The 14,327-nt window shown below is 41.0% G+C and overlaps 1 protein-coding gene across 1 annotated transcript in view; it reads left to right on the top strand.

Moving 5' to 3' along the window:
• SLC2A13 (solute carrier family 2 member 13) overlaps positions 1-14,327 on the top strand; it is a 153,667-nt gene that overhangs the window by 30,560 nt on the left and 108,780 nt on the right. The window contains exons 2-3 of the mRNA XM_084302400.1: positions 650-809; positions 6,758-6,966. Coding sequence (XP_084158526.1) covers positions 650-809; positions 6,758-6,966 — 369 coding nt within the window. The remainder of the gene's footprint in view (positions 1-649; positions 810-6,757; positions 6,967-14,327) is intronic.

Below are 14,327 nucleotides of genomic sequence, written 5' to 3'. Positions count from 1 at the left end.
ACGTCACCAGACATCTGTTCTTACGGCTCGTGTATGCGTGCGTGTGTTTGTCTTCCACGTGGGCATTTCTGTCTTTGGCACAAGTGGCTCATTTAGAGCCAGCCCTACATTCACAAGAATTATTGCCAATATCAAGACAGAAGAAAAGGCATCCGTGCTTTAGCTTCAGTCCTTGCCTCCTTATGGTGGTAGAACTTTTAGTATGGTGTTTGGGGTAGTTTTAAACTCCAGAAAAGTCCAGAAATAATCGATTCTGTGTAGCAATAACAGAGCTGAGAACTCTTTGCATCTTTTGATGTAAAACCTTTATCTAGCCACTTTCTGTTAAATATGCTTACTGGGATCATAGCTTCTCGTTATCTCAAAACTGTAAATATATTTATGTATTTTATTTAACTTCAGTGTACACACAGTGTGAATTAGTGACTTATTCCTTGCATTGTTGCGTTAATCCTTGAACTTGGGATGCAGTCACTAGCAGCCAGTGTGTGTGCCCATTTGCTCTGGATTTTCTTCTGGAGTTCATTAGGTGTATTTTCTTCCTTGTCATCTTCTGGAACCTGGACAATCCCAATCTTAGTATTTCACGACAAAAAAGGATGTAATATCTCTTTCAGTTTCATAAATGCAATTTGCTTTATTCTTGTAGGTGTAGCATCTATGACAGTGCCCGTGTACATCGCAGAAGTTGCTCCACCACACTTAAGAGGCAGATTAGTCACCATTAACACTCTGTTCATCACCGGAGGGCAGTTTTTCGCAAGTGTCGTGGACGGACTCTTCAGCTACCTCGCGAAGGACGGATGGAGGTTTGTGCGTCTTCACTGCTAAAAGGAAAACTGATGTAGTTATGATTTGGGCAAGGCTAGGTAAATAATTGAAGGAACGTTTAGTGGTTGACAGCTATCGTAATTTGTGTTAGTTAAATAGAGTTCACATAAAAACTGGTAAAACTGCATACTGAAATGGGACTTTAATAATTAACTTTTGCTAAATGATGTACAATGGTAAGCTTTCACTTAAGCTTAACATTCACAGTATGTTTAGGTTTTCTGACTTAACTAAACTCTAAAATGGATGAGCAATAAATATGCATCAACAAGCTTGTATGATTGTCATGACGTTTATAAAAGTAGCTCGCCTTTTGCATTTAGAATAATTACATCCTGATTTTTCAAAAGGCAAATTTCCAGTGATTGTGGTGCTGCGTGCACAAAACAGAGGTGTAGACTGAATATTCTTAACTTGAGCAGTAGCAATCTAATGAGAAATGGAATGACAGATACTGTAGTATACCTTTATAGTTAAAAGTTTGGGTTATATAGAATAATAGGAATCTCTTTTACTCTACTTTCTGGATGTGTTCTTTGTATAGACATTGCTCAGTGATTCTGGACTGCACCTACCTTCTTTATGCTGGTGTGTCATTTGAGTGATTAGACATTTCTGTGGCTCAGTATTTTACTTGCAGTGCTGATGTGAAAAAATCATTAAGAGAACTGTGTGGGAGGAATAACTTATACTACACATTCCAGCTTCTGGAAACTTGTGCTTAATTATGTGTGCTGTTCTCTTGAAAGTCTCTTGGGAAAGAGGTGCATGTTGCTGTAAGGTCTTCAATTTCTGTTTGCTACAGCCTGGAATTGTTTTGCTATTTGAAAATCGTAATTTGAATGATCCTCCAACCTTCAAAAAGCTTGCAAATTAAATATTATTATTTTCACTGGCTTCTGATGGAGCTGAATAAGGAGAAATCCTTAAGTGGACTCATGTTTGTTGTTGAGGTTATGAACAATTCATCAGGGACTTGGTATTCAGAAGTGCTTAGAAGCTGATCTTTCTTTAGTATGTAAAGAAATATGCATTAAAACAAAAGTAATGTTTTCATGATGAATCTACAGGTTAGTCTGTGTATGTCTGAAGATTAAAGAAGTTTGAGGAGTTTGCTTTTTGTCCATACAATTGCTTCCTTTGCCTCTTATGTAAAAAGATGCCATATTTTGACCTGAAGAAAAAAAAAAGTCACTTCATGCTGATTTTATTTAATATAGTCAATTCTAGTTCTGCTTTTTGCTTTCTGAAAATGCATTGTATACTCTAGCTGAAATGGAAATAGCATTTCACATTTTCACTTGACGCTTCTGATGACCTTTTTATTGCTATGCATCCGCATGCTTCCACAGACCACGTGTCCGGTTATGGAGGATTGAGAAACAGCCTTCACTGAAAGAAACGTTTTATAGGATTGTTAGTAGTTGTCCTAGTTTTATAGGATGGTTAATCCCTTATTGCAACTAATGAAATACAGTCAGTTTTTAGAAAGGGTAATCATGATATGCACTAATGCATGTCCAAGTAAAATAAACTGAAGTATTTGACCCCCAATGCCAATTTTCCCAGTTGTTGTGTTGTTATTTTAAATTCACTTTTAGCTTAACTAATTTGCTAACATAGGTCCCTGTGCATGGAGCTGGGTGTTGACAAATGGACAGGAAAGATATTTACTTAGAAATGGAGCTCTGGGTCACTGTTACTGTTACAAATGTCTGTGTGCTTTCTCTTTGGGCAGATTTTTGGGGGTTTTGTTTACCTCACGGGTTAGGGTTTTAGCAGGGGAAAGCTTTTGTGGATGTATCTGTGTTTTTTTTCCCTTCAGTGGGCTGATACATATGAGATAGGGATGTGTCTGAAATCCGTATGTTTCAGTAAATGCCACCATATTGGAAGAAAAATCCACGTAAACACAGTATCCAACAAGTATTGATCTTATTGGAGCTGTTCAGATAAATTAAAATCTGCTAGCCTGAATTTTTCATCTAGAAAAGAGGGAGTTGTGTGCGAGGCCAGTGGTGAAGGGGAAGGAAATGTTACAGCTTTCAAGGTAGTAGAAATAAATTGTGGAAAGCTAAGAATGGATCTACTGTGCATTCTGAATCATAGAAAAAAATGCGTTGGAAGGTACTCCAGGGTCTCAAGGCTAATTTACAGCTCTTCAAGCAGGGTTAGCATCAAAGTTAAATCAGGTTGGATTAATTTACTCAGGTCTTTGTCCAGCTGATTTTTGAAAATCTCCACAGGTAGCCATTTCCACTTCTCAGGACAACTCACTGATGTTCGATCACTCTTACTGTGAAGAATTGTTTTTCCTCAGCTTTGATCTGAATTTTTCTTGTTGCAATGTGTGATTATTGGCTCTTGGCCTTCCACAGTGTACATCTGAGAAGTGTCTGTCTTCATCTCCTCCATGAGCTCCTTTTCACGTGTGAAAGATGCAATTACATCCCCCCTCGATTTTCTCTTCTCTGAGCAGCACAGACTAGGTTCCCTCAGCCTCTTTTCTCGTGTGTTCCTGTTGCTTTTTCGTCTTATTGATCCTTTGCTGAGCTATCCCTGGTTTGTAGCTCACTCTCATGTTGGTGGTCCCAGTCTTCTGCATGTGGCGTGGTGCTTTGAGTAATGAGGAGTAATTGTTTTTGCAGCCTGCTGGCTCACACTGGATATCTTTTGCTAATGCAATAACGCTGTGTCTTATGTACATGCCAAGCACTGTTCTGCAGGACTGAGCCGAGCTAAATGAGGTGAAACTGTTGAAGATGCTTTGGGCAGAAGCTGAGGCTGGGCTCATGGTGAGGTATGCAGGGATGCTCAGCTGCAGTGCTGGAGCTGTTGTTTGGGGATTGCTTATTCTTCTGTCCTCAGCTAGTTTACTGCAACCTGAGGCTGAGCAGAGAAGTGTACAGATGGTCTGTCACCTGGAAAGAGTGGCCAACGTGCACATGGCGAGACATCCCAGATGTTCACTCCTGAGTCATCCCGTAGAAGAAGGAAAATTACAGCAATTATCGTAGCTGTTAGTGACTGAATGGCTGTGCATTGGAGTGCAACAAAAACCAAGAAGGAACTTTACTTCTGGTTGGTCTTGGAAATGCAGGATATTAAATTAAAAACAAACAAAAGAAAACAAATATTTAACCTGACTCTTATGTCAGGTTAGCTTTATAAACCTTGGTAATGCCATCTTAATAGTATTGCAGCAGTATGTCTCGGAAGGAGAAATGCTACAGCAGCCTTATTAAATTTCATGCTGGATTTTTTCAGGTCTGCTAGACATCTGGCTTCGAATGCAAAGTCTTGTACTCTGTATAGAAAAGAACTATATTAGATTTCTGAAGGCTGGCTCACTGCATGTAATGTCCAAAATTGCCTGCTTTTACTCTAAATTGGTTATATCAAAGTTGCTTGATCTGAAAATTGCAATGACTCGTGAACTTGCAGTGGATGTATGCTCTTAACTGAACATTTTCCTCCTGCCCTGCTCCTTGTACTCCACTTTGACCAGAAACATGTCAATTGGAAACTGACTGTAGTGACTGAGCTCTTTGCTCATCTTTTCTATCTTGTTTGTGATAAACAATCCAATAGAGTCCAACTGGTAGTTTTAACAGGCTAGATCTAGCTTTCACGAGCCTCCATTGAATTTATTTTTTTTTCCTTCCTAAGATGATTGCAGGTACCCAACTGCTTAATTTTGGAGGTTCTGCTGCACTTAAGGGAGTGAAGGGCTTTGGAGGAACAGAAATGGGGTAATTTGAGTGTAAAGGACTATATCTGTTTACTTAGATGTACCAAGAGATCTTCTTGCTTGCAGTTTGGCAGAATGCAGCAATTGTGCTTTTAATTTCTATGGCTTTGGTCTCCCTGTCATTTGAAATAGAAGAGGCTTTCTGAATGGCACACTAATACAGATATTGAATATACTGTTTGTTGAGTTCCAGCGGTGTATATATTAAAGGGATTCTGTATACAGCTTCCAAAAAACTGTTTGTGGAGAGGGAGGAGCATAGGAAGAAATGAGGACATTGATGAATGAGAACATTAGTGAATGAGGGATGAGAACATTAGTGACACTTGTTAGATATGGTGGCTGACGACTGCTTAACTAATAGTCCTTCCACAAGCTTTGCATTTTGAATTTATTTTCTTTTTCCTGTTTTCATTTAAAAAAAAAAACAAAACAAAAACTAACAATGAACTGTATCATTTTTAAAATGCTAGAAAATGAATGACTTGTTTACAGTTTTATTTCCAGACCAAGATGTACTGGTATGACCTTTGGAAATTTTTGCCCAGTTTAGGACAAACTTGAGGGCTTGGCTTGGGGATGGGAAGGCTGGCCTTACATGCACGTTATCCAGGGATGGCCATATTCTTTACATTGCGTTTTGTGTGTTTGTCTGTTTTTTTTTGTTTTTTTTTTTTCTCCCCATTCTCCATTTTTTCTGCCCTGTTATATTACTCATGGTTTTCTTTGTTAGATCTGCAAATATTATTCTAAGAAAGTCTTTTTCCATTTTCACCCAAAATGCATTTGGACTTGTTAAATATGGCTCATGTGGCTCATTGTCCCAAAACTAGGTTTTTGTTAATGGTTGTGTTCTCTCTCCTACTCTGTTGACAACCTCACTGCATAGCAAGCTTATGAAGACATCCATGGGAGAGAATTCAGAACCATTGGTGTGAAAACGTGTACTGAGGATAAAAGAGGAGCTAGAGGAGAGCTTTGCTAATCCCCCTCATTTCCTGATTGATCTCAAGGTGTGAACTTATTTATGAGTACAAGCTGCCCCAATATTCAGTCTGCGTGCTGGTTTCTGGAGGTGCTGTACTGGTTGGAACAACTGATGTGAAACCTGTGTCATTTGCAATAATGCGCAGGTGACACCAGCTCCATTTAAGGACTTTAATGGAAGCCAAAATAATGTGTCTAGCACAAATGGTTTATCAGATGTAGGGAAAAAGATTTAAAAAGGGGAACAAAATTACATGGTATTCCGTAATTCTTGTTATTGAAGGAATACAAAAATGTGAAGTGGGTGGATCAGAACCACCCATGAAAGATGGGGGTATGCTCATCTTCCACAGCCTTTCGCCCTGCTTTAGTCTGAGCAAACTGTGGTGTCTCTGGGTGTTGTCATAGGTGTCAGTGCTGGCTCCTGGAAGCGCAGCTCTCCTGCCAGAGGTAATTCTCTGCTGAACAGAGAACTGGCATTAATGCTGTCTGTAGTAAAATCCCTCTGGGCACCTAAAATGCTGTTTTGATTTAAAACAACAGTGCAGCTGCCTGAAGATTTAGGAGAGAGATCTGAAAGATCTAGTGTAAATGGATGCAGTGCTGGTTAAATGAACTTTTTTCAGTGTTTCTGTCTCCAGTCAGAAACAGGCATCTCCTTACACAAGAGGCTTATTCCCTGGCAATGCGTATCTGTATACACGTACTTACTGATCAAATTAAGCATTTAGGGCTGGCTGGTTTGGAGTTTATCATTTTTTATACGTCTGTAAAACAATTAGCAGGATTTCAGTCTCATTTTTGTCATCAGCAGCACCCAGCTGTTCTCTCTGTCTTTGCTTTCTTATTCTGTTATTCTTTTCTTATATTTTCATAAAAGGGTTTATCAGTTTTGAAACCACTGGAATGTTTGAGTTTTTATTTAGCCTGATTGAATGTCCTCTGAAGCAGTGGCTGTTGGGTCAGAGACAGCAGAACATTCAGCCCGTCCTGAGACACACTGGAGCCGAAAGCGAAGGTCTTGTTTTCTACAGTACTGGAAGAATAGGATTCATGCCTGCTTAATTTCTGGCAATAAAGAATATGAAGGGAGGAGGTTTGGTCTTGAGCTCGTCTACGCAAGTCTTCTCGTAGCACACTTCTGTAGCCAAATATGATAAGTTTGTTTTTTTGTTTATTTATTTCCAGGTACATGCTGGGGCTTTCAGCTGTGCCGGCAGTTATACAGTTTTTTGGTTTCCTGTTTCTTCCTGAAAGTCCCCGATGGTTGATACAGAAAGGCCAGACTCAGAGAGCACGGAGGATTCTGTCTCAGATGCGCGGCAACCAGGCAATCGATGAGGAGTATGACAGCATCAAAAACAACATTGAAGAAGAAGAAAAAGAAGTTGGAGCAGGTATGCTGAATGCTTGTTCGCATCTCTGTGTATCAGTGAGGAGCTAAAAATCAGACAAAATGGTCAAGCTGTAGACTGTGAGAACTGGATTGTTTGCTTTTCTTGACAATAATGCTTTTATTTGAAATATTTCATATACTGGTAATTTCTGAGGTGAGCAGATGTTTTTATAGTCCTACAGTTTTAAATTTAGTTCTGATCTTTTTAAACGAGGAAGAAGTAAAGTTGTGTAGGATTCTAAGTTTATACTAGCTACAGCTATGTGAGAATTGCATTCAGAAAATTACTCAGTTTAAGAGTGCACATCTTGAAGAGTGGAAATAAAATGAAGTTTGCTTTCTTTCCTCAGTGGAAAAGACCAAACAGCCATTAGGGAGATCAGAAGGCATTTTACATTTATTCACATTAGACATGTATCCAGAGTTTATATTCTGGCTGATGATAATTCCAGGTAAGCAGGCTTTGGAAAGATTTACAAACCTAGGCATGTAATATAGAAATCATTTTTCAGTGAAGGCAACTTCTGAAGTCTTTTAGGTCTGCCCAAGAGAATGAAGCATCTAAATCAAATACTTTTGCACTGTTTTGGGATTCTTATGCCATAATTGCTCAGAACTTTCTGTGTACTTCGGTATGTATTTGTGAAGCAAGACTACCATTCCATTGACTATTTTTTTTTTTGTCTATTAAATATTTTTTCTTTGCTATGTTCTGGAACTGTTAGGGTAGGAATCTTGAGTCTGTGAAGTAAGACTTGCCTTAGTTCTTGCTTCCTTAAATGTTGATAGCATGGTTCTGTAACTTCTCAGAGATAGCGGAAAGAAAAATTCAAGTTATTTTACAGCTGTAGGAATTGAGATTTGACATCTGATAGTACCTAATGTCATTGCCTCATTGTAAGCTCTAAGGCCAAACTCAGTAAATGAATACTTACTTATCTGGAAAAAGTTATTTGGTGCATTCTAATGACAAGATTTTTAAAGTATTCATCACTGATTTGAAGTAAAGCTGGATTTTTCTCCCATTATGTTTTTAAAGCTTTTGGATGCTTTTTTTTTTAATTATTATTATTTTATTATTTTCTTTTTATTTTTGAATCTTCATCAGGGGAAAAAAATAAGTTTCTTGAAGTCAATTTGATAAAGAGCTTTAGTGGATTTTCATAGAACAGGTTGGGTCCTGTTCCAAGGTTCTTGGTCATAGTAGTCATTGGGCTGTTTGATTCCAGGGAGAGCCATTTAATGTCTGGTATTAAAGTTTTTTCTGCTTTGTAGAAATAAAAGGAGCAGGTGTTTGACCCATTCTGTTCTGTATTTGTAGTCCTTGGGCTACACAGTGTGGCATTCATATTCTCTCTCTATCCTCATTCTGCTGTTTCACTATTTGCAAATTAAATATATTTTTGTTGTAAGACTGCAGTAGGACTGACTCCAGCTCAGTTATTAAATCAGTCCTCAGTACAGCCATAACTTGGACTGGCACACTAGATATGAGGCTTTCTGGTCTCTTGATTCTTTTCCAAAACGCATTGTCTTGCTGGAGTTTAGATAAGTCAAGCACATTCCCATGGAAAAGCTTGATTACAGAGAAATCAGCATTTTCATCATAGGCAATCCACAGCTTCAGAGCTATCATCAAATGGCATTAAAAAGTGAGGGTAGTTATGAGTATGTGCTGTCCCACTTGTTATAAATGCTTAGGAAATAGACATATTAGATAGTTAAGGTCACTCTTGATTTTGATAATAACTTGATTGTAATTGCACTTCATCCCATTTCAGCCATAGTCTTCATTGTTGTCAAAAGATATGTTGTATGTCAGCATCAAGACATAGGTTGCTATTGTTACCTGTCTGTGACTTCCACGTGGTATTTACAAGCGGTGTTGAATTGTAATTAATTTAATTTCTTGAGGCATTACCTGGTTAGTCAGTATTGAATTTGGTATGTGTGGTACAGGAGTACCACAATGTGTGGTACACATTGCTGTTCAACGTGGAATATGTGCAATTCAACAAAATACAACTTTGTAGATCAAAAATCATCCTGCTTACTTTTAGGTAATAGAGTCTGTTCCTTTCTGTCACTTCCTCTCTTGAAAAAGAACAGATTTTCATTAACTGATACATAAACATCTTTGCCAGTTCGTCAGGGCATCACTTTCTAATTGAAAACAAGCCTGTGTTTGACTCCTTCTCTACAAGGGAGTAACAGAATGCAACCAAAACATATTGTCCAGTCCCACACTAAAAACTGTAAAGCCTTTTATAACTGTTTCATCAGCTATTCTTGTCACTGAAATAATGAATCACAGGGGAGCCTCGTCTGTGTTGCTTAAGCTACTTCTCAAAAGGTTTAGTTTTAATGTCTGTCATAATACCAGAGTTTTTCATTGCAGTTTCCATATGGTCATCAAGCAGCTTCTGTAAAAAGGAAAAATGTCTTGAGCAACAACTTTGGTTTCAGAAGTCTTTGGTGACGATCCTGCTTAGCAGTTTATATTTTAGCATTTCAGGTTGGTATCAGGAAGAGAATGCATCTTTGTGACACTTTCCCTGTGAGTGGTTATGCAAAGGCATTGCATTTGCACAAGACAAGTTGAACCTTGGTCAAGTCCAATTGATCAGCATATTTAAACACCTTCTCAGATGTCAGGACTGTAGTGCAAGAGAGGGCTCAGGCGTGATTCTTCCCTCCTAATCCTAGATGTTTAACAGATGTCCAACATTCAAAGAAAATCATGGAAAAGTATCAATTTGTATTACCTTTTTTTGGATGAAAGCACCTGTAAGTTGCTTGTTTTTTCCACATGCCCCACTTGTGTCAGTCTTGACCTGTGATGTGCCAGGATGCCTGGTATTTCACACAAAATCAGTAGTGATGAGTATAGTACTAACTTGACATCCTGACAAAATAAATATCATTTGCATTAAGACTAGACTTTTATTTCTGTGTAGATAAAGTGTGTGTAGCCACGGATCATAATTACCCTAGGAGAGCAGTGTAACCTCCCCCAGCCCTATTTAGTCCACATTTCTCAAATTACGGTTGAGACTCTTGACCTTCTCCGCTCAGGTGGACCTTTCCGTTTTATAGTCTGTTTTTAAGCATATAAGAGAGTCAACTTCTGATTGTGAAGATGTTTTTGCATGTTATGCTTTGTAATTCTCTCCATGTAAAAGTTGTGCTGGGCTTAGTGGTGTGTGGAACAGTGCTGCTTCCGTTGAAGTCTACTAAGTGATTTAGAAAATTCATCATTGCACTGTGGTATTGTTTAACCTGCCATTCTGTGTCCGTACCAGAATGTTCTGTAATTCTGTATTATTTTTTTTGAGACCAAGAACAATGTATTCATACCACTCTTACTCCTTATTCATACCACTTTTACTCCTGCAGTATTCACTTGCTTTACTTCTTTACTGAATTTGCCATCGGATCAGTGAGTCAGTCTCCTTTTTTAGGTTTTGTATTTCCCTGCAGGAGATAAATGTGTTGTCATATAAAGGAAAAATCACCTCATTACCATTAGTTTTCAGCTTATACCTTTATCCAGTTAACTGTCAGTTAAAATAGGATGTTATCAGGGAAGAGAGCTGTCCCCTCAGTTCTTCCTGGCTACAGTATATTTATATTTCTTTCAACTTTCCTTCGTAAATAATATTTTAACTTGTCAGTATTTCTGCCTGTGGCTTTGGCTGCAATCATTTGACACTTGTCTCTCTAGGGAGATACTGGAAGCTTTCATTATTTTCAGTCTTAATCGTAATATTCTCCTTGCTTCTGGGAGTCCTTTTTATCCTATGCAATTGTCTGACATGCCTGGAATTCAAAAGGATATAGACATGCTTATTGTTATTGGATGTCAGCTAGAATCTATTTAATGAAAGTTGGTAATGCTGTGATGCTCTAGTAGGGTTCTGCAGAGCTCTGAACCATTCCAGCTCTAGGGACGCCAATCCTTATTTAAAATGAATCCCTCATTCGTGGGAACGAGTGGCTGCTGTTACCTGTAACCAAGAAATTAGGTGGAAGTCTTTCAGGCAAAAGGAATAAAAGAGTTCAGCCAAGGACATGTCCAAGAAGACCCCAAATCCCATATGGTTGATCGTCATATCAGCCAGAAATTCTTGCTTGTGACAATGCCAATGCAAGGGTCAGATCTGGGTTGGTTTTGCCTTTAGATTTCGTGGGGAGTATGGCCAGCTCGTGAGGTACTAGAAAGGAATGGCCTCGTTCCATTCTCTTATTTTAACTGGTTGAGCAGCAGAATTATTTCCTTGTCTGTTCTTTTAAGAACAGAAATTCTTCTTGTGTGGGGGCACGTCTTCACTGGAATTTGTTTTGTTTTTACTTGAAGCCATAAAAACAATCTCCTGGCTAATTTAAAATTTAGATAATGCAGGCAAGTAAAACATGGAGACATTTGATCTCGTGAAAGTACACTAACTCAATTCAGGGTATGATCAGATAATGAGGAAAAGCCTTCTACAGAAATCACCAAGGAATATTGAAAGTATGAATTACTGTACTAAACAATTGATAAAGACAGATAAAAAGCTTTTCTGGTTCCCCTTTTATCCTTAAAGCCTTTTAAAAGGCTGGCTAATTCTCAGAAGTATGACCTTTGAAAAATCTATAAAGTCTATATGAGTCTATAAAAAAAAAAAACAACACTTTTTTTTTCCTGCCATACCTAGAAATGTAGTACTATGTGTTAAAAATAATAGTTCATTTCTGGTAAGTTAGAGCTCTGTTCATCCCTTCAGGTTGCGGATGTAGCCAAGAGTTTGTGAATTCCTGTGTGCTTTGAGGGGCCCCTACAGAGTTTATACCTGGCAGGACGTTTGGAGTTGACCTTGCTTGAGTGGCTCGTAGCCAAAACCAATCCCTTCGTCCATCAATGTGCAATGGGTTTTCAATGTGCCTACATAAATTAAACAGTTACCTGGAAATGGGCATTAATTGCCTCTGAAGTTAAGCTATTTTAGGGTAGACTGCTCAGGTGGACATACTGGAACAAATTCTTTACCTGAGGCTCAAGCAGATTTTCACAGAATCACAGAATCACAGAATTTCTAGGTTGGAAGAGACCTCAAGGTCATCGAGTCCAACCTCCAACCTAACGCTAACAGCCCTCCACTAAACCATATCCCTAAGCTCTACATCTAAACGTCTTTTGAAGACTTCCAGGGATGGTGACTCCACCACTTCCCTGGGCAGCCTGTTCCAATGACTAACAACCCTTTCAGTGAAGAAGTTCTTCCTAACATCTAACCTAAAACTCCCCTGGCTCAACTTAAGCCCATTCCCCCTCGTCCTGTCACCAGGCACGTGGGAGAACAGGCCAACCCCCACCTCGCTACAGCCTCCCTTGAGGTACCTAAAAAGAGCGATAAGGTCACCCCTGAGCCTCCTCTTCTCCAGGCTGAACAAGCCCAGCTCCCTCAGCCGCTCCTCGTAGGACTTGTTCTCCAGGCCCCTCACCAGCTTCGTCGCCCTTCTCTGCACCCGCTCAAGCACCTCGATGTCCTTCTTGTAGCGAGGGGCCCAAAACTGAACACAGTACTCGAGGTGCGGCCTCACCAGAGCTGAGTACAGGGGGACGATCACCTCCCTCGCCCTGCTGGTCACGCTGTTCCTGATACAAGCCAGGATGCCGTTGGCCTTCTTGGCCACCTGAGCACACTGCTGGCTCATATTCAGCTGACTATCCACCATCACTCCCAGGTCCTTCTCTGCCTGGCAGCTCTCCAACCATTCCTCTCCCAGTCTGTAGCTCTGCTTGGGGTTATTGCGCCCCAGGTGCAGGACCCGGCACTTGGCTTTGTTGAACTTCATGCAGTTGACCTCAGCCCATCGGTGCAGCCTATCCAGATCCTCCTGCAGAGCTTTCCTACCCTCAAGCAGATCGACACACGCACCTAACTTGGTGTCATCTGCGAACTTACTGAGGGTGCACTCGATGCCCTCGTCCAGATCATCGATGAAGATATTAAAGAGGACTGGCCCCAGCACCGAGCCCTGGGGGACGCCACTAGTGACTGGCCTCCAACTGGACTTGGCTCCATTCACCACGACTCTTTGGGCCCGGCTATCCAGCCAGTTTCTAACCCAGCGAAGCGTGCGCCAGTCCAAGCCAAGAGCAGCCAGTTTCTTGAGGAGAATGCTGTGGGAGACGGTGTCAAAAGCCTTGCTGAAGTCAAGGTAGACCACATCCACAGCCTTTCCCTCATCTACCCAGCGCGTCACTCTGTCATAGAAGGAGATCAGGTTCGTCAGGCATGACCTGCCTTTCATAAAGCCATGCTGACTGGGCCTGATCGCCTGCTTCCCCTGCAATTGCTGCATGATGACTCTCAGGAGGATCTGTTCCATGAGCTTTCCTGGCACTGAGGTCAAACTGACAGGCCTGTAGTTTCCCGGGTCTGCCCTCCGGCCCTTCTTGTAGATGGGCGTCACGTTTGCTAGCCGCCAGTCGATTGGAACCTCCCCTGATAGCCAGGACTGTTGATAAATGATGGAAAGTGGCTTGGCCAGCTCCTCTGCCAGTTCCCTCAGTACCCTTGGGTGGATCCCATCCGGCCCCATCGACTTGTGCACATCTAAGTGCCGTAGCAGGTCACCAACCAGTTCTTCATGGATAATGAGGGCCACATCCTGCTCCCCATCGCCTTCCACCAGCTCAGGGTACTGAGTATCCAGAGAACATCCGGTATTGCCGCTAAAGACTGAGGCAAAGAAGGCATTGAGCACCTCCGCCTTTTCCTCATCTCTTGTAACTAAGTTTCCCCCCGCATCCAGTAAAGGATGGAGATTCTCCTTAGTCCTCCTTTTTGTGTTGATGTATTTATAGAAACGTTTTTTGTTATCTTTAACGGCAGTAGCCAGATTGAGCTCCAGATGAGCTTTGGCCTTCCTAATTTTGTCCCTGCACAGCCTCGCTACTTCTTTAAAGTCCTCCTTAGTGGCCTGCCCACTTTTCCAAAGCTTATAAACCCTCTTTTTCCTCCTAAGATCAAGCCACAATTCTCTGTTGAGCCAGGCCGGTCTTCTTCCCCGCCAGCTCGTCTTTGGGCACGTGGGGACAGACCGTTCCTGCGCTATTAAGACTTCCCTCTTGAAGAGCGCCCAGCCTTCCTGGACCCCTCTGCCCTTCAGAACTGCCTCCCAAGGGACTCTACCAACCAGTGTCCTGAGCAGCTCAAAGTCAGCCCTCCGAAAGTCCAATACAGCGGTTTTACTGGTCCCCTTCCTGGCCTCGCCAAGAATAGTGAACTCCACCATTGCGTGGTCACTCTGCCCAAGACAGCTCCCGACAATCACATCCTCCACCAGTCCTTCTCTGTTTGTGAAGAGAAGGTC

Source organism: Netta rufina (assembly GCF_964035555.1).
Source record: "Netta rufina genome assembly, chromosome: 1".
In the NCBI taxonomy this organism is placed as follows: Eukaryota; Metazoa; Chordata; class Aves; order Anseriformes; family Anatidae; genus Netta; species Netta rufina.
Note: the sequence above shows the minus strand (reverse complement) of the source record. Positions and strands in the feature narration are given on the sequence as shown.